The sequence below is a fragment of the Physeter macrocephalus genome, chromosome 8 (assembly GCF_002837175.3).
Source record: "Physeter macrocephalus isolate SW-GA chromosome 8, ASM283717v5, whole genome shotgun sequence".
Taxonomy (NCBI): Eukaryota; Metazoa; Chordata; class Mammalia; order Artiodactyla; family Physeteridae; genus Physeter; species Physeter macrocephalus.
Genome location: NC_041221.1, coordinates 81256164 through 81280134, shown reverse-complemented (window position 1 = coordinate 81280134; position 23971 = coordinate 81256164). Strand labels below are relative to the sequence as shown.

At 37.4% G+C, this 23971-nt stretch overlaps 1 protein-coding gene across 1 annotated transcript in view; it reads right to left on the bottom strand.

Annotated features, from left to right (window-relative positions):
• The window catches only part of FAM151B (family with sequence similarity 151 member B), a 34833-nt gene extending 14830 nt beyond the window's left edge, over positions 1-20003 (bottom strand). Inside the window, exons 1-4 of the mRNA XM_007111455.3 lie at positions 19810-20003; positions 11478-11603; positions 5724-5889; positions 1116-1333 (exon numbers count right to left, since the gene is read on the bottom strand). Coding sequence (XP_007111517.1) covers positions 1116-1333; positions 5724-5889; positions 11478-11603; positions 19810-19834 — 535 coding nt within the window. The 5' untranslated portion in view covers positions 19835-20003. The remainder of the gene's footprint in view (positions 1-1115; positions 1334-5723; positions 5890-11477; positions 11604-19809) is intronic.
• Positions 20004-23971: the final 3968 nt, after the last annotated feature.

The following is a 23971-nucleotide window of genomic DNA, read 5'->3' as shown; positions in this document are numbered from 1 at the left end:
TAGACTAAACCGTGACTAAAAGATTAGAATCAGTATGGAGGCTATTAAATTGTTTCTAGTTTACCTTCTTTAAACACTCTGAATTATATGCTATATTCTTTACTGAAACTAATAAAAATTAAAATGATTAGAAAATTAAAATAGAACAAATTTAAAGCATATTATTTTTTTCTCAATCATATCAGTTGTTGGTCCAGGGGGTTATAACCTAAATGTCACTACTCACCAGATAGCAGTTACTCTAATCTCACGTTAGATTTTAAAACTTTACATCTAAAAACAATAGTAGCAAATAAGTAAAAAGAATGCCCTGAACACAAGATAAAGGCTAACATCTCCCCTGGCTCTATATAACTTCTTGGTTAATTATTTTTACCATGTGTTCAGGTGTCCCAGAGCATCTGTTTGCTTAATGGCTGTTTACTGGAAAATCACTACCTAGGAATGTATGAATAAATAGAAAGATGAATCCAAATAGCATAATAAGTTTCAGCCAGGAGAAAGAAGCTGAATATCAGGTCCATCTGTAAGAGTACATAAAGGGAAAGAAGAAATCCAGCCTAGAGGAGAGTCTCATGGCCTCACATACCCCCTGTCTAGCCAAAGAGAGCTTAAGGGCACCAAGGTTCCAGCAGCCTACCTTTGGAGCTCCTTCTAATGTCTAGGGAACAGAATCTGTGCTGTTCAACCATACACCCACCGACTTTTGGCCTCACATTACTTGAAAAGTTTTAATTACCACTTCTCTTTCATCTGACATAGGGAGTTTGCTCCAAAGTAAAAGGAAAGAAGAAAAGAGTATAGAATGCTCTACAAGTTCAAAGAGACCAATTCAGGATTCGTTTGTGTATGTAAAGAGGCAGCTTTGGTTATTCTAGACCTTGCAAATAAATATTTTCCATGGAAGCTTGGTGACAGAATGTCACCAATGAATGAGTATCTATCTGAAATAACAGAAGGAAGAGTCATACACACATCTTTAGGGCCAGAACTTTCTCTCCATTAGGCTCTTAGATTTTGTAGAATGTGTTTTTGGTTTTGTATTTAAGGTATTATTTTTATATTTGAGTATATTTTAATTTGACCAAAAAGGAATACATTTAAAATATTATCACCTTCATTGACTTTCTCAGGATGCCATCCTGTTGTCCAACCTAGGGAAAATGTCACATCTGGAAAGAAGGATGTCACAGTGTCTATAAACGGTTTTGCATCCACTACTCTGCTATTTCCATTTGGACCAGGAAGAATATCAGCATTAATCCACACTGGACGCTTCAGATGCCTCTTCACATTTTCCAAGAGCATCATGGATGGTTCTACAGCTGCGAGACTAAAAACAATTTGTTGTCAATGAGATATATTCCTAAAGTAAAAGTAAAATGTTCTTTTAGACTGGTGGCTTTAATGTTGTCAAATTCATAATAAAAGTATAATACTATAATGCCTGAATTAAACAAAATCAAAGAGCAGATAGCACTAGAGGGGAAAGCTAACATGTGCCATATCTTAAAATGCTGATTTATACTTACTATTCATGAAGGTACCTAAAAGGGTCTATAAATGTATGAATAATAACACTACATGTAGACAGAGGTTTCAAAACTCTGTATTAGGATCACTCAGTATAAAAACAATTGATGAAAAGACACAAACATTCACTCATCAGAGAATGTATCAATAAGATTTAAAAATTATATACACTCATAACCTGCAAATTCAAGTTTATGAAAATACCCAAAGTGCACTCAGGCCCCATGTCTCTAATACCGGCTCATGACCTTGGAGAAAAGGGCTTCTTTTCCTTCATGCATACTTGTGTGAGTCTGGACACATAAACACATTTCTAAAAATGACTGCCAAGTGTAAAATTATAACATTTCTTTAAAGCTTTTATAAACTTCATTTTTTTCCTTTATTGTAAACACCTTTCCTGGAAACAACAGACAACTATATTTTAGTTACTTTTAAACTAAAAAGCAGCTTCAGTCTTTTTACTTCCCTACATCTTTTCTAATGGACACATATATCTTGAAACAATAAGATTTTAATCAGCCTACATAATTTTTACTGATTAAAAATACATACACAAACTTTATTGGAAAGCCACACTACTTATAATTCTGAATGTCTTCTGAACCTTTAAGGCCTATGTTCATTTCTAAGAAAATTAGCTTCTAGTGAATACAGCGATGGGAGGCTAAGAATCTGGGAGACGGATACCAGAAGCGAGAACATTCAGCACCTCGCCTTACATTTCCATTTTTCTTCTTAATGGATTGGAGTCCTTCTGCCTATGCTTCTACCACTCTTCACCTCACTCCTTTTGGGCCTCCTACTTTAAGAGCAGAACCTGATAACTTCATTATTTATAGGGTCATATTTATTAGTGAGCAAGGATGCTGTTCACTAAAACCAGAGGAAACCAGCCTCTCTTTCACTCTGCTCCCATGTAACAAACTGCTTTTTTCTCACTCTTATGCCCCTGAAATGGAGGCCCTAGATTTTAGTGGATTGATAAACTCTAATGCTAGACCTTACAGACTCTAATTTAGATGCTGTCATTTCTCTGTCTCAAATGGTTTCTGCCTTGAATGGTATCAATGCCGTGTTAAAAACCACAATTCTGAGATCTGGCCAGCTGTACTTCCTACAAAATTCCCCCATTTTTAGTAGCAAACAACTTGTATCTATTACTCTAAAGCTTGCTTGTCTGCAAGTCCCACAGCAGCAGCCAAGTCCCCGTGGGCCTCTGCTCTTCATGGGTGGAGTGGGAGGTAACCTTGAACTAATCCACGCATGTCTCCTCTCCTTTTCCAGAAAGGATTCTTATTTCTTAAGAAATCTGGTGTCTGTGGAGGTTGGGTTAAACACTAATTTCCAGTTTACATTTACGAGGAAGCTTCTTATGCTTTCTCAATTTAGTAAGCTGACATCAGGCTGTTTAACAATGGTTCGCCATCTGATCATATCTAGTCTCAGCATATTCTCTCCCAAACTGAAATTCCACCAGCATATATTAAGTGTCTACCACATGCAAAACACTGCAGTTAGACATACAAAGCTAAGACACAGAACATAATGAAATAAGAATTTAATGTACATATTCTGTTTTATATGTAAATATTTTAATTATCACTAATATAGACTAAAGTAATGTCATTTTCCCTTACCAGAAACTTAAATAAGAAAAAAAACCCTATATTAAGAAAAACACAAAACTTTACTAAGAAGAAAACAACTTTTTGTTGTAGTTTTAATTTTCTGGAGCTTTACAAAATAATTAATAAAATTCCTCTGGAAGAGTAAATGTGGAGGAAAAGCCATAACATTTTTGGGAAAAAAAAAAAAAAGACTGAGGATGAACTTTGCCCAAGAGCAAGATACAATGTTTACTACAAAGAATACCATACTATGTTCCTAGCTTGGAAGACTCAATATTATAAATACTGCAAAATTATACTTCGTTCCCAACTAATCTATAAATTCCATGTAATTCTAATTAAAAATATCAGTGGATAACATTCTCAGTCCTTACATGTATTAGTATTAAGTTTTCCATAAAGAACTGACAAAAGGTTTGCCAAAATGATCATTTGAAGAGGAGGGTCCTGATCAGTATACTACCTAAAATTTCTTTTTGGTAGTACTTATTTAGGAAATTCCAGGGAAGAATATAAACTTATCTCTTATAGAATAGATTTTTTTTCTAAAAAGTTACTTGGTAAGTCAAACTTCTCAGTACCTATTTTCCTACGAACTTCGTTTAGAAATCGGGGCTAACAAAATAAAAATCATACTTAAGATGATAATAAACCATTTAAAATTACATTCTAAGGTAAAATTCCAGATAAAAATTTTAAATCATCATATATTACTTATTACGTGTATACAAACAAAATAACTCAGAGGCACAAAACAAGAACTATTAAAATTTGACTATTAGGTCATTCAGCTACTCTTACAGACGTAGTGCAGAGTTCCGGTTCAGAGTGTGAACTCTTCAGCCAGGCTGGCAGCTCTCCTACCGATTACGTGACCACAAGCAGGCTACTTACCCCTCTCTGCCTCTGTTCCCTCATCTGGAAAATGAGAATAGAAATAACCTACTTCTTAGGATTGTTATGAAGACTAAATGAATTTACACACTTAATGCTCTTAGAACAGTGTCTGACACACAATAAGTGCTTATATAATTGTTAGTTAAATTCATTCCCCTTCAAATATGTTATGACCAAAACTCTTTTTAATGGCACAGCCTTTCAGTGGTAGCTGCTAGCATTTAGGAATGAAGGAGCTGGTCTGACTGGTGACGGAGGAGCCAAAGAATATATTACAGAGAGCAAGTCTACGGGCAATAGTAAACATCAAGAAAAAACTGAGCACATGAAAAGGCAAGGAGCTCTAAAATTCGGCTTACCAAGCATTAATGATTAAATGCTTTATTTCACGGTACAGAGAACACTGGACTGGCTCCAGGAAACCTGGGATCTGGTACTAGCTCAGCTCTCAAGCTTAGCTATTGTCACTTAACCTCTCTAGGACTAAGTTTCTTTGTCAAGATAATGGAGTTGGACCATTCACCACTCTAAAAGCTTTAAGATCTTGAAACAGCTTTCATTCACCAACAGTGTAAAGAGGTTGACTGGTACACCCAGGCCCACAACAACTGATTAGAGTAATCTTAAAAACCCTGTGAGTAAGAGCTCCAAATCCTTATTAATTTCTTGAGATAATTCAATTTTAAAATATTGTTCAAAGATAAGGCAGGATTACCACACATCCTAGATTTTCATAGCAGTTGCCTTCATGGGCCTTATGGTGAGCTTTTATGGTGTCACAATAAATTCCTGGCTTTTCCCTATTAATTTTTATACTGCCAAAATACCACAGAAGTAAAATTTTCTGTGATAGCCACAGGGAAGGAAACACTTAATCTTGCTCTCTTCATTATCAATGTTTCCAAAATATTATTTTTAAGAAACTCTTCAGTTATTAAAGAATGCTAGATAATTCCCCTTTCACAAATATAATAACACAAATCAAGTAGGAAATGCATTAACTACCCCAACTACTGCCAAATCTCTCTCTCGAACTACTTTTTAATGAAAGTGGTGTTTTAAATTTACCGTTCTACTATTACAGTGGTCACTTATGATAACTTCCTTTTTAAAAATTAACTTAGGGCTTCCCTGGTGGCGCAGTGGTTGGGAGTCCGCCTGCCGATGCAGGGGACGTGGGTTCGTGCCCCGGTCTGGGAAGATCCCACATGCTGCGGAGTGTCTAGGCCCGTGAGCCATGGCCGCTGAGCCTGTGCGTCCGGAGCCTGTGCTCCGCAGCGGGAGAGGCCACAGCGGTGAGAGGCCCGCGCACAGCAAAAAAAAAAAAAAAAAAAAAAAAAAAAAAATCGCCCGGAGCCTGTGCCCCGCAGCGGGAAAGGCCACAGCGGTGAGAGGCCCGCGCACAGCAAAAAAAAAAAAAAAAAAAAAAAAAAAAAAAAAAATTAACTTAATTTTAGCCTTAAAGGGTTCCCAAGAAACAATTTTAGCAAACAACTCAATGTGTCTTTGGTCCATTCCTGAAACCTATTAGTTCGCAATTCCATTTTCAGTTTAGATAAATTATAAAGTTATTTAGTCAGGCACAGATATATGAAGTTACTGATTTTTTTCCATGTTGTTATTCTATAACAACTAGGAGACTGAACATGTTTGTACAAATACCTCTTAAAATCCAGTTTAATGCCTTTATTGCTTTTTATAACTTCAGCCAGCCATTCCTGTAAAGTATTATCACTGTTTGTTTCAGGAGGATGAGCCATGATTGGCTGGCCATGTTCTGATCCATCGCTTGGAAAAATGACATCAGCCTCTATCATATGAGCAGTACCTGTCCAAATAAAAGAACTTACGTTAATGCTAATAAAATAGAGACTGTAGGAGATGGCATATTCAGTATCCTTTTGAGGAAGATAAAAGGAAGGAAAGAAAATAAAATTTACTGAGTAAAGACTAAGTGCCAGGTACTATGTCAAGCCTTACATGTTGTACTTATTTGTTACACGTGAGCAAATAGGCAGTGAGGAGTTCAATACCTTTGCCTAGGTCACACTCAAGCTGTTGTTCTAATATTTAATTTCTTCCCAGTATATGGCAAAGTGAGAATACAAAGGGAGGCTTAATAAGTATTTGTTGACGCTTCTGAGAACAAAAATAGTACTTTTATCTTCTCACTCCTCAAATTAGAAACTACAGATGTTTATTGTTTATGTTTGAAATTGTATGTTATAGATTCAGTTCCTTGACCTAAAGCTTGGCTACTATTTAAAAGCACACATCCCTGGAACAGGTAAAGAGCTTCACCAGTCACTTAGTGTGAGTGTGCTTAGCAGGCTCTGATAGACTAACTCCAAAGATGGCTGACAACAATTCCTCCCATATGTACGTGCCTCTCTCCTCATCTCTTTCTCCTCCCCTTGAGTCTGGGCTGGTTTTGTAACTTGCTTTGACAAGTGGAAGGTAGTGGAAGTAAAACTCTCAGTTCTAGGCCAAGCCCTTAAAAGGCCTGGCAGCTTCTGCTTTCAGCCTCTTGAAAGCCAGCTACCATGGAAAGAAGTTCAGGTAAGACTAATGAAGACTCAGAAACCACATGGAGAGAGAGAAGCCTCATGGAAGAAAACTAAGACTTCCTGCCCGACAGACAGCATTAAGGTCTCTGACACGTCAGTGAGGCCATTTTAGAATTTCTAGGCCCAGCTGAGCTCCCAGCCAAATGTAGCAACATGAGTGCTCTCAATCTATACCACATGGAACAGAAGAACCACTAGCTGACCCACAAAATCATGAAAAATGATAAATCATTGTCATTTTAAGCCACAAAGTTTTGGGGGTAGTTTATTACACAGCAATAGAAAACAAACATAAATAGCTACCTGGAAGTGGGGCCCTGCCATAACAAAAACCTGAAACCTGTGACACTGGTTTTGGGATCCAGCAGATTCTAGAAAGGCACTGTTAAAACAAGTTAGAAGAGCAGTGAGGAAATTCTTTTCACGTAGTGGTGAAACTTTTGATAACGTTGGCACCTGTAGCAACTGGTGGAAGATAGAGAGGGTGCCTAGTAAATTTGTGGATTTGGCTAAGGAGGTTTCCAGGCAGAATGTTGAAAATGCCAAGGGGGTTTCTTTTAGCTCCTATGATAAAGAATGGGAAGAAAGAGCTGAGTTAAATAATTAACTATTTACATTTTAAGCAGCATAGAGAGGAAATATTTCCAACTCAGGACTTGTGCTGAGTTAGAAAATAAAACCATTCTTTCCAGCTGGCAAAAGATCCTCAAAGTAGGAGAAAGCCTCAGGTCAAAAGTCAAATCCAGGATGCTGTTAGTAAACCATGGCCTCGGGATCAAGACCAAACCAAGGATACAGCTACAAGACCCTTTATTAAGACTCTAGAAAGATGATGCCTTGGGTGCCCACATAGCTAGACAAAAGAACATTATAGAATCTTAAGGGTGTTATCCCATAGCACCCTAACTAGCAGACCCAGTAGAGAGAGGCCTACCCCAAAGAGATTGGCAATAAGGTTTTTGATTAAAGGGATGGTTTATAATTTGATATATAGAAAGACTAGTACATTTTTAATAGAGCTGTATCCACTTGGACCTGAAAAAAAAAAAGAGAGACAGTTCAAAACGAAAGGAAGCCTATGAACTCTCAAATTTCTATAGGCAGGAAATAGGCTGAAAAAGCTACCCAGTTGCATATATAAGCCATTTTCCAATAAGCGTATGAAGAGATGCTCAAGATCATTAACCTTCAGGGAAATGCAAATCTAAACTACAATGAGATACCAATTCACAAGTACTAGGAAGACTATAATGAAAAAGACAGTAACAAATGTTGACAAGGACATGGGGAGATTAGAAACCTCATCCACTGTTGGTGGGAATGTAAGAAGGTGCAGCTGCTTCAGAAAAGCTTGCAGTTTCTCAAAAAAAGTTAAACAGAGTTATATTTGAGATGCAATAGGTCAAGCTTCTGTCTAATTTCATAAAAATTAAGCAAACATGACTTCTCAATAAAGTGGTACTTAGCACAATATATGTAGGCATTCCATCTTCTCTATCAACACAGTTGTAAAGGAGCATATAGGCCTTGGAATTCCTTAACAGTAACACTCAGTGTCTCCATTTATTAACTCCATTCATTTCCCATGAATAGAAAAAAAAAATCACTAAATGGCAGTGACAAGGAGTCTCAGGTCCCATGTAAATTATGTTCCTGAAGGTCTCTTTTAAGAATAAGAATGTAAGCTAAGCAGTAGGGGCAAGAGATCATGGTGGCTTGAACTAGGATGATGACAACAGAGATGGAGAGATGTGGACTAATTCAAAATATATTTTGGAATAGAATTATAATGTCTGGATAATAGAGCAGATGCAAGAAATTAAGAAAACAAAGAACAGATGATTCCCAGATTTCTGGCTTAAGAATAAATGGGGAATTCCCTGGCATTCCAGTGGTTAGGACTTGGCACTTTCACTGCCGTGGGCCCTGGCCAAAGAACTAAGATCCACAAGATGCGTGGCATGGCCAAAAACAAACAAACAAAAGAATCTATGTGGATTATGATGCCATTTACTGAGATAGCAAAGATCATAGGAAGTACAGGTTAGTAGACATAATTAAGAATTTCGTTTTGAATAATTTAAATTTGTGATGCATGAGAACTCTCTAAGTGAAAACACCAAATAAGCAGTTGGATAGACTAATACAGAAGAGAGGGAGGTCTGACCTGTAGACATGTTTATGAGCTGTCCAGCCTCTCTCCCTATTCTCCCACCCCTGGTCCTTGGGTAGAAGCCTTTTGAAGGTCAGGGAATGCTTATGCTTTGGGAGACTGCCTGGTCACCATATTTCCCAACTCAGGGAGAGCCAGATGAGGAAGTCTGCACATCAAGATTATCACTCCAACCACACAAGCCCCAGCTTGTGACAAGAGCCAGACAGTAGAAAACAGCTTTGTTTTTTCTGATTTTCTGCACAACAAAATCCCAAATAGTTGCTACTCACACTCAAAACAAAACTCAAAGAAATATGTTTATAGAAATTAAGTTAAACTTATCTATCTTGCCTATACTGTTTACATGCTCTAATGCAGCAATTTATTACGTTTTAATACATTTAGTTGATGACTAGTCACACTTTTCCTAAATATGTTACAAAGCCTTCTTTAAAAAACTACATTTTTTATTCTCAAAAAGACTTGATGATTTCAATTTTTTAACCAGCATTTCCTTTAATATATATATTTTAAAAATCTATATGCAGAAATGTTATAACAAAAAAATTACATTATATGTAATAACTTTTTAAAACAATTTTGACTATTCTGAGGTCGGATGTGTTGACAATGCAACACCAAATGGCATTCTTACACTGTTCCTCCTGTACTTTGTTTTTTTAAAACATAGACATTGTTGAAAATCCAGTATCACAAGTTAATCAAAATAGAAACAGCTTCATTAATAACAGTTGCACTAAATTTAAATATTCTGGGAGAAATAAGATAAACCAATGAAATACATGTCTCCAGGAATCTGTTTTCTTTCCTTCGGACTAGAAAGAAATTGTAAGACTAGCCAGAGCTGAGAAAAGGGACTGGATGAAAAACATCCCCAACTATAATACTTGGGGCTCTTGTTGCCTAAGAGAAGGTAAAGAGGATATTATCTGAAAACTAAGTAACCTATAAAAAATTCCCAGATCAACACCAGACTTCCAGCAACTGGAAATGACTTCCATTAGTCATTTTTAAAACTTGGCTAAAAGTAAATGATCCATAGTTAATTAAATTATTTCTAGGTATGAGGCTTCTGCATTTACTATTACAAATTGTAAATTTTAAAGATTTTTTCCAAATTTTTAGTTGTTATATAGAAATAAAATTTATTTTCTGTTTTGATTTTATACTGTCAAAAAAGACAGATTGTCTAAATTAACCAATGAATTATAATCATTTATCTGTAGAATCTTTTTGATTTACTATATATGCAACCGTATTGTCTGTACATAACAGTTGTATTATTCCTATCTTTTTTCCATTAAAAAAAATTGATATATAATTCACATACTATAACATCATCCTTTTAAAGTGTACCATTCAGGGCTTCCCTGGTGGCACAGTGGTTAAGAATCTGCCTGCTAATGCAGTGCACACGGGTTTGAGCCCTGGTCCGGGAAGACCCCACATGCCGCGAAGCAACTAAGCCCGTGCACCACAACTACTGAGCCTGCGCTCTAGAGCCCGCGAGCCACAACTACTGAAGCCCACGTGCCTAGAGCCCGTGATCCACAACAAGAGAAGCCACCATAATGAGAAAGTCTGCTACTAGAGAAAGCTCATGTGCAGTAATGAAGACCCAAGGCAACCAAATAAATAAATAAATAAAATAAACAAAGTATACCATTCAATGGTGTGCAGAATATTCAGAAAGTTGTACAACCATCACCACCACCACCTAATTCCAGAAAAATTTTGTCACTCCAGAAAGAAATGCTGTACCCATTAGCATTTACTCTCTAGTCCCTATTCCTATCAGCTCCAGGCAGCCACTAATCAACATCTTCCTGAAACACTGCTTTTGCTAAAATTTATTTATTAAATAATCACTGTTTGGTTACTATGTGCTAGGCACTGTTTTAGGTATTAGGGATATTAGAAGACAAGATTCTTCCCTTTGAGGAACAAAGAAAAGCAATTTAAAAGAGTATCTTTACAATAAAAGAAATACATATTTAGATACATAACTAAGATGCAAAAAATGTGTAACTTTTTACAATAAAACACAAGGTTACAAGGAATTCTTCCTGTTGGAACAGGGCACTTCAAGCTATGCCCTACCCCTCTGGTGATATGCTTTCATTCTCCTGAGCTGCTGCAGCCAACAGGGGTACTTCATAGCAAAAGGCTAACTAAACTGCTATAGTAATCATCTTATTACAGATGGAGTTAGTAAACCAAAAGGCTTGGTTTCTAGCCTAGGCATAAATATTGCCCAAAGCATTATAAATTAGTATTCAATGGCTTCATTCATCCACTCAACAACTATTTATTGAGCTTCTCCTTAGTACACTGTGAAAGACACAAAAATATGTATGTATGACATACAACCTGATCTTAAAAATTTTACCTAAATCACTACAATATATAAGCAAATGTAATAACATATCAGAGTTTTAAATAAGGCATAGAAACGGTAAATCACTTCTGGAAAATGAGAAAATTCTTCCATTATGGAAACTTGTTCATTTTGTAAATAAAATGAGATCTTTTACAAAAATGTTTATGTTAGCCAAGAATTTACACTTGAATCATCTAAGTCTCTGGGACCTACAAATATGACCAGATATTTTTTTTAAAAAGAGTTGACTTCATCTATAATCTAATGTAAATACAAGTTAACTAACGACTTACTTCTCAGTGCCTCATTCACTTGTACCTTGTGGTTAGCCGCATGATACCAGATGATCTGGGCGCCATCTTCTGTTGTGATCTGGTTATTTCTGAGAAAATATTCCAATATGTTTTCACTCCAAGATCCTAAAATAACAGCATTTATATTAAAAAGAAGTTTTTATAGGGTAAATTTTTTTAATGAAAAAAGGGCACACATATATTGATAGAGAAAAATAAAGTAATAAAACTGGGAAAATATAAGATTTTTAAAAATTAAGAACAAGTATTAAGATGTAGCAAGTATAAAAATATATATTTATATATAAATATGTCATTTATGATGTAAGTAATAATTAGTAAACATATAGGATAGTCTGAACCTCAAAACTGTGAGGAAATATGTAGGAAGAAAAAAAAAACTGGTAAGAAGCAGATATTTTAAAGCAGGAATTTTCACATGGTATCTTCTCCAATCCTGGCCCCATAAATAAGTAAAATGTATATAAAGCCAATGCTATGTTAAAAAACTTCTAGGGCTTCCCTGGTGGCGCAGTGGTTGAGAGTCTGCCTGCCGATGCAGGGTACACGGGTTCGTGCCCCGGTCCGCGAAGATCCCACATGCCGCAGAGCGGCTGGGCCCATGAGCCATGGCCGCTGAGCCTGCGCGTCCGGAGCCTGTGCTCCACAACGGGAGAGGCCACAACAGTGAGAGGCCCGCGTACCGCCAAAAAAAAAAAAAAAAAAAAAAAAAAAACTTCTAAATTTTGTAGAACTTAATTGTCTTCTCCACCTGAGGCTCCATTCTATATTTATATTAACCATTTAGAATCTTAAATTACACATTTAAGCATATTCACCTTCAAATTATAAATGTCAACAACACTTACATGAGTGACTAAGTAAATCCTGAGTTAGTATTTATAGATTTATCTAGCATGTACAAATATACGTAATTCCCATAACTATCGACTAGTTTTTGGCAGACCAGATTTTTTTCTTAATTAGGCATTAAAATGTGTGTTACCAAGACTAAAATACCTGAATCAGTTCTACTCCATATTATGCCATATCGCAATATAAGAAGGATAAAAGACTGAAAAACAGTGAAAGAGGTATCTATAATCTTACCTCGCCAATTCTTGTTCATTGGTTTAAACATTTAAGTGGCTACCAAATGGCCGCAAATTCCCTATGCATGAGATTATGTCTTCTGTTTAATTGTTTATTAATTCCACCTAACAACAGTTAAAAACCTAAAAATGGCCATCATAAACTGATGATAAGACATTGAGAGAAAGTAAAATTTGATAAGAGAATGGAGGGGCATATAAAAATAACTTCTAAGTAACATGCATGGAACTCAGTAACCACTCTGCATATTGGGCTACAGAATAAAGAAACTAAACAGCTGTAGCATCCACTATCCAAGCAGTCTCCTGTACAAAACACATGCCCCTTTTTAGCATAGGCAAGAAAGTCACAGACCTTTCAGACTCAGATGAAAACACATGGCCATCATTTTTTAAATGTTTAACTTAGGCATCTTAAAAAGGTACAGTAACTACTGGCTAAAATAGAAATGTCCAACAATGGGAAAAATTAAATCACAGTATATCCTCATGATAAAATATGTAATTGATGTGGCTGTTAAAAATGAAGTTTTTGAGATATGCCAAAAATCTCACAGAAATGGTAATCATGCATGTTACCACAAAAAAACTAAATGTTAGTTAATAGTGCATGCTAGATGTATCCTTGACACCTTCCAACTAAACACACTGGATTCAAAATTTTTATAAGGGTAACTTGCAGATTAATAATAAAATACCATGATTCCAGAAATTAAAAAACATTTGAAGCAAAAAGTTCTCCTTGCCCAGTTAATGGGTGAAACTGTACCTTACACTTAGCCACAACTGTATATATCTTTTCATATACACAGAATTTCAGACTCTACCTATAATCTAGGGTATTATCACTATTTTAAGTAAACTGTTACTCTGAAAATAGGGCCAGGAGCAAGGGAAAATTACTTGTAATGTTTAAAAATTAAGACTTTTAGTGGGAGCAGTTTCAGGTTTATAGAAAAAACTGAGCAAAAAGTAGAGAGTTTCTATATGTGACCTCCCTTAATTTTTACATCTTTCTGTGGTGATGGAATTGCTCTGAAATTGACTGTGGTGATGGTTACACAACTCTGAATATACTAAAAACCAATGAATTCTATGCTTTAAATGAGTGAATTGTATGGTATACAAATTATATCTTTTTTTTTTATGTTGGGGGTAGGAGTTTATTAATTTATTTTTGCTGTGTTGGGTCTTCGTTTCTGTGCGAGGGCTTTCTCTAGTTGTGGCAAGTGGGGGCCACTCTTCATCGCGGTGCGCGGGCCTCTCACTATCGCAGCCTCTCTTGTTGCGGAGCACAGGCTCCAGATGCGCAGGGTCAGTAGTTGTGGCTCACGGGCCTAGTTGCTCCGCGGCATGTGGTATCCTCCCAGACCAGGGCTCGAACCCATGTCCCCTGCATTAGCAGGCAGATTCTCAACCACTGCGCCACCAGGGAAGCCCCTACAAATTATATCTTGATAAAGATTTTTTTTAAGTTAATAAAAAAGAAAAAGGAAAAAAAAAAGAAAAACAAAGAAAAATACATCTACCCTTTGACCCAGAAATTCCACTTTCATAAACTTATCCCATTGACAGATATGCTTGTAATATGTAGGAAATGACACATTTGATATAAGGATATTTATTACAGCATTGTTTGTAACAGCAAAAGAGTGAAAATAACCTAAATATTCAGCAACAGTGAATTCACTAAATAAATTATGGTATATTCATGCAATGGAACACAATGCAGCCATTAGTAAGAATGAGGCAGATCCATATGTGTAATAAAGAATAATCTCAAAGATATGTTATGCAAGAAAAAAGCAAGGTGGAGAACAATATGTATAGGTACTGCAGTAGGAAAAATAATGATCCCCCCCCACGATGTCTATATTCTAATCTGTGGAAACTGTGAATATGTTGTTACACAGCAAGGGTGAATTAAAGTCACACGTGCAATTAAAGTTGTTAATCAGTTGACTCTGAGCTTGGATTATCCAGGTGAGCCTAATCTAATCACATTAAGCATCTTATAAGATCCTCGTAAGTGAAAGGGAAGGCAGGATAGGTGTGATGCAATGTGAGAAAGACTTGACCAGCAACTGCTGGCTTTGAAAATGGAGGATGAGACCATGAGCCAAGGAATTCAAGCAGTCTCTAGAGGACAGTAAAAGGCAAGGACACTGATTCTCTCCTAGAGCCTCTAGAAGGAATGCAGCCATGCTGACACTGATTTTTAGCTGAGACCCATTTCAGACTTCTGGCCACCTGAATTATAATAAATGTGTTGTTCGAAGCCACTAAAAACGAATGCTCTAAAAAACTAGTTTGTATGTTTAAAAAAAAAAGTGGGAGAAGAACAAAAACGAGAACACAGTATATGTTAGCATGTATACTACAATCTTAACCATATGTATTTTCTTTTTGGCCATGTCACACGGCTTATGGGATCTTAGTTCCCCCACCAGGGATCAAACCCAGGCTTCCTGCAGGGGAAGTGCAGAGTCCTAATCACTGGACCACCAGGGAATTCCCTATATTTTCTTTAAAGTCAGGATTGTCAGAAAATATACCAAAAAGTTAATTAATGGTACCTCTGAATATGGGCACTATGTAAATTGTTTTCCTATTTCAATATACTTTACTGTATAAATGTTCTATAATGAGCATGTATTATGTTTACAATCAGGAAAAAATTTAAACTGAAAAAAGAATGTATTACCAAAACTGTCTGATGTGACTACTTACGTTTATGTAAAAGATATTGTAACCTTCTGGAGTAGAACTGCCTGGCTTAAAACACCTCTAACTGTTTTGCACAGCAAAGAAAACCATAAAAATAAAGTGAAAAGATAACCCACGGAATGGGAGAAAATATTTGCAAATGATGCGACTGACAAGGGCTTAATATCCAAAATATACAAAAAGCTCATACAACTCAACAAAAAAATGAACAAACCAACCAAAAAATGGGCAGAAGACCTTAACAGACATTTCTCCAAAGAAGACATACAGATTGCCAGTACTCACATGAAAAGATGCTCAACGTTACCAATTATTAGAGAAATGCAAATCAAAACTACAATGAGGTACCACCTCACACCAGTCAGAAAGGCCATCATTAAAAGTCTACAGGGCTTCCCTGGTGGCGCAGTGGTTGGGAGTCCGCCTGCTGATGCAGGGGACACGGGTTTGTGCCCTGGTCCAGGAGGATCCCACATGCCGTGGAGCGGCTGGGCCCGTGAGCCATGGCCGCTGAGCCTGCGCGTCCGGAGCCTGTGCTCCGCAACGGGAGAAGCCACAACAGTGAGAGGCCCGTGTACCGCAAAAAAAAAAAAAAAAAAAAAAAAAAAAGACACCCAAAAAGTCTACAAATAACAAGTGCTGGAGAGGGTACAGAGAAAAGGGAACCCTCTTACACTGTTGGTGGGAATATAAGTTGGTACAGCAGTATGGAGGTTCCTCAGAAAACTAAGAACAGAATTACTACATAATCCAGCAATCCCACTCCTGGGCATATACCCAGACAAAACTATAACTCAAAAAGATACATGCACCCCTATGTTCATAGCAGCACTATTTACAATAGCCAAGACATGGAAACAACCTAAATGTCCATTGACAGATGAATGGATAAAGAAGATGTGGTACATGTATCCAATGGAATACTACTCAGCCATAAAAAAAGAATGAAATAGGGCTTCCCTGGTGGCACAGTGGTTAAGAATCTGCCTGCCAATGCACAGGACATGGGTTCGAGCCCTGGTCCGGGAAGATCCCACATGCCGTGGAGCAACTAAGCCCATGTGCCACAACTACTGAGCCTGTGCTCTAAAGCCTGTGAGCCACAACTACTGAGCCCTTGTACCACAACTACTGGAGCCTGTGCTCCGCAGCAGGAGAACCCACTGCACTGAGAAGCCCGTGCACTGCAACAAAGAGTGGCCCCTGCTGGCCGCAACTAGAGAAAGCCTGTGTGCAGCAGCAAAGACCAACACAGCCAAAAATAAAATAAAATTAAAAATAAATAAATTTATTTTTTTAAAAAGAATGAAATAATGCCATTTGCAGCAACATGGATACAACTAGAGATTATCACACTAAATGAAGTAAGTCAGAAAGAGAAAGACAAATACCATATGACATCACTTATACATGGAATCTAAAATATGGCACAAATGAACCTATCTACAAAACAGAAACAGACTCAGACATAGAGATCTGACTTGTGGTTGCCAAGGGGGAGGGGGGGAGGGAGAGGGATGGACTGGGAGTTTGGGGTTGGTAGATGCAAACTATTACATTTAGAATGGATAAACAACAAGGTCCTACTGTATAGCACAGGGAACTATATGCAATCTCCTGGGATAAACCATAATGGAAAAGAATATAAAAAAAGAATGTATATATGTGTATAAATGAGTCACTTTGCTGTGCAGCAAAGATTGGCACAACACTGTAATCAACTATACTTCAATTTTTAAAATGTGAAAAAAAAAAACACACCTCTAACTCTGGGGTCAAACAACAGAGACACACTAATTACCAGCTTCTAAAGGCTGCATAAAAAAAAGCTGGAATAATGCTTGGCCACATCACTTTGTCTACATTGCCTATCCTCACCCAATTGCCAAAGAGGAATAGGACTGCTCAAACTATTCCTCATTTCATTTGCTGAAATTATGGGTCAGGTAAATGTCACATTCCTTTCATTTCAACCAAGATCTCAAAAAGTAATACTCCTCCCTCCTTGCCACTCCTTTTCAACATTATACTCGAAGTACCAGCTAATGCACTAAGACAACAAAAAGAAATAAAAGGTGTACATACTGGGAAGAAGAAATGAAACTGCTTTGTTCACAAAGATATGGTTGTCTATGCAGAGAATCCAAAAGAATCAACACAAAAACTCCTGGAATTAACAAGTGATTATAGCAAGGTTGAAGGATTCAAGTTTAATACACAAGAGTCAATTGCCTTCCTATTTACCAGCAATGAGTGTGGAATGTGAAATGAAAACACAATACCATTTACATTAAACCCACAAAACCAAAATACTTAGGTATAAACCTAACAAAATATGTACAAGATCAACATGAGGACAACTACTCTGACGAATGAAATCAAAGAAGAACTAAATAAATGGAGAGATAGTCCATGTGCATGGATAGGAAGACTCAATATTGTCAAGATGTTAGTTCTTCCCAACTTGATCTATAGATTCAAGCAATCCCAATCAAAATCCCACAAAGTTACTTTGTGGATATCGACTAACTGATTCTAAAGTGTATGTGGAGGGCAAAAAACCCAGAATAGTCAACATAATATTGAAGGAGAAGAATGAAGCGATGACTCTATCTAACATCAAAACTTACTATAAAGCTACAGTAATTAAGATAGTGTGGTTTTGATGAAAGAATAGACAAATAGATCAATGGAACAGAATAGAGAGTCCCAAAACAGACCCACATAAATAGAGTTAACTGATCTTTGATGAAGGAACGAAGGCAATACAATGGAACAAAGACAGCTTTTTCAACAAATGGTGCTGGAACAACTGGACGTTCACATGCAGAAAAGGAATCTAGACACAGACGTCATACCTTCACAAAAATTAACTCAATTTGGATCATAAACCTAAGTGTAAAATACAAAACAATAAAACTCCTAGAAGATAATATAGGAGAAAATCTACATGACCTTTGTAGATTTTTGTATCTACGGTCACGTCACAGCAATGACCTTTTAGATACAACACCAAAGGCACCATCCATGTAAGAAATAATGGATAAGCTGGACTTCATTAAAATGAAAAACTTCTGCTCTGCAAAAGGTAACATCAAGAGAATGAAAAGACAAGCCACAGACTGGGAGAAAATATTTGCAAAAGACACATAAGATAAAGGACTATTATCCTAAATATATAAAGAACTCTTAAAACTCAACAATAAGAAAACAACCCCATTAAAAAATGGACCAAAGACCTTAACAGACACCTTACCAAAGAAGATAGACGGATGGCAAGTATATGAAAAGGTGCTCCACATCCATGTCATCAGAGAAACACACATTAAAACAACAGGGTGTAACTACACACCTATTAAAATGGCCAAAATCCGGAACACTGATATATCAAATGCTGGTGAGGATGTGGAGTAACAGGAATTCTCATTCATTGTGGGTGAGAATGCAAAATGGTACAGCCACTTTAAAAGAGAGCTTGGCAGTTCCTTACAAAATTAAACATACTCCTACCATAAAATCCGGCAATCATACACCTTGATATTTACTCAAAGGAGGTGAAAACTTATGTCCATACAAAAACCTGCACACTTATGTTTATAGCAGCTTTATTTATAATTGTTGAAACTTGTAAGCAACCAAGATATCCTTCAGTAGGTGAATGGATAAACCGTGGTACACCAAGACAACAGAATATTATTGCTCTCTAAAAAGGAATGAGCTCTCAAGCCATGAGAAGACACGGGGAAAGCTTAAACGCATATTACTAAGTGAAAAAAAGCCAATGTGAAAAGGCTGCATACTGTATAATTCCAACTACATGACATTCTGGAAAAGACAAAACTATGGAGACAGTAAAAAGATCAGTGGTTGTCAGGGGTTGGGGGGAGGAGGATAAGTCGGTGGAGCACAAAGGATTTTTAGGATGGTGAAACTATTTTGTATGATATCCTACCATGGAACGTGTCTTTCGTTATACATTTGTCTAAACCCACAGACCGTATACCACCAAGAGTGAACCCTAATGTAAAGTATGGACTTTGGGTAATTACGATGCATCAGTGTAGGCTCACAATAGTAACAAAAGTACCACTCTGGTGGGGGAGGCTGATATGCGGAAATTATGCGTATGTCAGGTAGGGGTATATGGAGAATCACCGTGTCTTCCGCTCAATATTCCCAGGAGCCTAAAACTGCTCTTAAAACAAACAAACAAACAAAAAAACTCCTTTACAAAATGTCAGAATATTCTTGCCATTCTTTGCCACCCCAAAAGCTTTTCTGTACCGCCCACGCCGGGAACCAAGGCTCTAGGCCGCTTGATTCTGGGAGAACGTAGAGAACGCGGACCACGAGATCCAGAAAAGGAAGGAGTGCCGCCAGAGGAGTCTCTCAAAAGGCCCCCACCTATCGGCAGCGGGCTGGAGAAAACGTCCACTGCTAGCCCACTGTGTGGAGCACCGTCCCAGACCCGGAGCCTGGGGAGCCCCGCTTACCAGGGGCCCCGGCGGTCGCTGTCATGGTGACCGTGGTCCTCAGTCTGTGCAGGCGCTGAGCTGTGGGTGCCGCCGAAGACGCGTGACAGATGGCGAGAAAACCCGACTCTACAGAGAAGAGACCTTGCCGTAGCCTCCGACGGCCGCCTAGGAGGAGCTTCCGAGGCGGAGGCGGAAGGGGCCGAGGAGCGGTGCGCACGCGCAGAGGCGGCGGCTCGAGTTTCTCCAGCCCGCCGTCTTCCCGGATGGTTTTCGCGTACTAGTGTCGCGCGCGTTGCACTTTTGAAAGGTAGTCAGGAGATCGGTAGTTCTGAAGAACGCGGCGTCAGGGAAGACAGAAGCTGGGTTGAGACGCCAAGTTGCTGCTCTAGGGTACGAATTTACAAATTGGATATATTTTCTCTTTTTAATTTTAGTAGCATCCTAAAAAATGACATGAAATCCTATCTCCATAAAAATGAGCGCTTCTGCATAAGGAGACTGAAGTGATAAGTTGGAAGTTTTCTGTTCCCCTCTTACCTTCTCTACCGGTTTTCACTCAGAAACACTCCTAGCAGCTGGATTCTCCCACCCACTGCCTTCTTTGCCCTCCTTAACTCCTTTCCATAGCCAAGCTGGGATTGGAAAAAGCGCCAGTGGAGGCAGACTGACGTGAATTAGCAATGCAGCACTGCCATATTCTGGTTCTGTAACTCTAATACCACTCAATCCGTCAGTTGTAAAATTAGGCTAACAATACATCACCTCACACACAGCACAAATGGCAGCCCTTCTTGCCCAACTCTTCATATTTTAATATACGTAAGTCTTTCCAGACGAGTTGTAATTATTTCAATATGTCTTCAATAAGGCTTCCGTATTCTCTGGATTTTCTCAAGCTCAATCGAAAAGATTTCTTGAATTTCAGAAAACACTAAATTTTAATGACTTCATTGACCTTAAAAAAAAATCTTTCTTGAGATATACAATTGATTGGCTTGAATTTGATCTGTATTTCCTAATGATACAAAATGTTATACATTTAAGGGGTACAATTCAGTGTAGTCACAGAATTGTGCAACCAGCACACCATCAATTTTAGAACATTTTCGTCATCCAAAGCAGTCACTCCCCTTTCTCCCCAACCTTAAGGAACCACTAATCCACTTTCTGTCTCTATGGATTTGCCCATTCTGGACATTTCATTTAAATGGGATCATACAGTATACAGTGTTTTGTGACTGGCTTGTTTCACTTAGCATAATGTTTGCAAGGTTCATATTGTAGCATGTATCAGTACTTTATTAAAGTTTTTTTGTGGCCAAATAAATTTCCATTATTTGCATATACCACATTTATTTGTCTATTCATCAACTAATGGACTGTTGCATTGTTTCCATTTTTTGGCTACTAATGAAATTTGGCTGCTATAAACATTCTTGTACAAATTCTGTGTGGAATTATGCGGGTGTATTTCTCTTGGGTATATACATAGGAGTGGAATTACTGGTTCATATGGTAACTCTATGTTTAACTTTTTGAGGACGTGCCAAACAGTTTTGCAAAGCAGCTACATACAACATTTTACATTCCCACCAACAATGTATGAGGGTTCCAATTTCTCCACAACCTCACCAATACTTGTTATTATCTGTTTGTTTAATTATAGCCATCCAAATGGATATGAAGCAACATCTCATTGTGGTCGTTATTTGTATATCGCCAGTGACTAATAATGTTGAACATATTTTCAAGTGCTTATTGGCTTTTTATATATTTTCTTTGGAGAAGTGTCTTCAAATTATTTGCACATTTTTAAAATTAGGTTATTTGTGGAGGTTTTGTTGAATTGTAAAAATTCTTTATAAAGTCTGACTACAAGTCCCTTAACAGATGTATGATTTACAAATATTTTCTTCCATTTTGCAGGTTGTCTTTTCACGTTCTAGATCGTATCAGTTGCAGTACGAAAGTTTTTATGGCCTATTGATAACCGTATTAGGTCAATATTTTCATAGATTTTACAGTAACTGGCTCAATTAAAATTACTCTTCACTGTCCGTTTTTTAGAACTACATAGTGGAATATGTGGCATGAGATAATGATGTCTAAGATTTGCTTGAAAATACTCCAGCAAAGAAATCAAGAGATAGGTGAAGCAAAAGTGGAAAATCTTGATAATTGTTGAATCTGAGGATTGTTATAGGTTGGGTACGTGGAGGTTCATTATACCATTTTCTCTACTTTTGAGTGTTTGGAAAATTTTATAGCAAATATGTGTCTAATTACTTTTAATCTTTTTGCACAAAGGAAGGGTTTCATGTGTTAAGGGTATATGGTACACTGAAGAAAGAAGATGTACAGAGCCTTATGAAGATCAGAATGTGAAAAATGGGCATTGACCTGATAGTTTGGAGCTGCTTTTGATGACATATTTAAAGAGGAATTAATGGTATAATATTAGTTCTGATTAACCCAATCTGGGTAGAGGTGGTGAGATTATGTGTATTGGAGGAGTGGAATAAGATGAGGTCATCTGTGGGTGACCTTTGATTCAGTACATACAATTCACTCTTGAATAAGAGTGTAGCTAGCCTTAGAATTTACTTTCCACTTAGCACTTATATATATTAAATGTATGTATTTTATAGTTTTCTGGCTTCTGTTTTGTTATTGACAAGTTTTCTGCCAGCCCAGTTGCAAATTCTCATAACTATAAAGCAGTCAATTTTTACTCTCTGGTTGGCTCAAATTTCTTTTTAAATATGCTTACATTGATAGCTTCCACTTACTTTGATTCCTGTCCTGGATTTATTCTGCAGTTCAGCAGACAAAAGATGTTTAAATGTCATCTGCCAAATTGCCAGTCTCTGCACTGGATTCCTACTTCCACATAATTTAATGCTAAAACCAGGGATCCTACTAACTCCCTAAATTGTGATTAAAAACAAACAAAAAACTAATTTAATTCAATGAATTTTAAATGGCCCTCAGGCTTGAAGTTAAAGGGTTTTTGAGAATTGAGAATTTAATTACTTTATATCTTGGTTCCTCTAGCTGCTTAAATATTTTCTTTTTTAAGTTAACAAATCTGTCAGGCATTATTGCCACTCATCCAATTAGCTGTGTTTACCTACAGGGTTGAGTGAATCATGAAAACCCAGACTCATGGGATTTTGGAAGTTTTCAGCTAGCTCCTATGACACAAATATTAGACTTTTTAATATTGTCCCATGTGTCCTTGAAGCTCTTCATTTTTTTCCACTTTTTTTTCTCATTGTTATTCAGACTGGCTAGTTTCTACTCATGTATCTTCAAATTCACCGACTCTTCCATCCATCATCTCCAGTAATTTTTTTATTGTATTCTTCAGTTCTAAAATTTCCATTTGGTTCTTTTTATAGCTTTGATTTCTTTGGTGAAGACTTCTATCTTTCCATTCATTTCAATAATGTTTACCTTTGCTTTGTAGAACCTGATTAAAATAATTCTTTTTGTCTTTTTCTGATAATTCCAACATTTGGGTTACCTCAGAATTGGTTTTTGTTCATTGTCTTTTCCCTTGAGAGTTACTTAGATTTCCCTAGTGTTTTGCATCTTGAATAATTTTTGATTATTTCCTGGATATTTTGAATATTATGAAATTCTCAGTCCTGTTTAAATCTTCAGAAGAGTGTTTTTGTTTTGTCTTGTTTTAGCTGGCAGTCAATCCAGTTAGTTCACACCACACATCGTGGCCTGCTTTCTGTGGGCTGTTGTTCCAAAAATTTAGTTCTCAGTGACTTTGCACTACCATTCTAATCTGCCCAAATTGTGCACCACCCAGTGGCTAGTCTGAAACCTGGATAGTGAGCTATACTGTAGATCAGTTTTCAAAACCTTTGCTTGGCCACTTCTGGTCAATTTCACACATGCACAGTGTGGAGGTGATCTCAGGATTTTATATACAAATTTAGAGGTTCCCTTTCTTCAATTCCCTCCTATCAATGATCTTCCCCACACTCTCTAAGATCACCCCTTCTTGGTGTTCTGGCTAGAAGGCAGAGCTTTAGCTTCCCCACAACATTGCTAGTGTTCTGCCCTGCACTGACTGCCACCATTGCACAGTGGGTAGAGAGGGGGGTGCTGCCTTTTTGCTGTCTCTAGATTAGGTAGGGCAGGGAAAGTCCACATTGCTCCATAG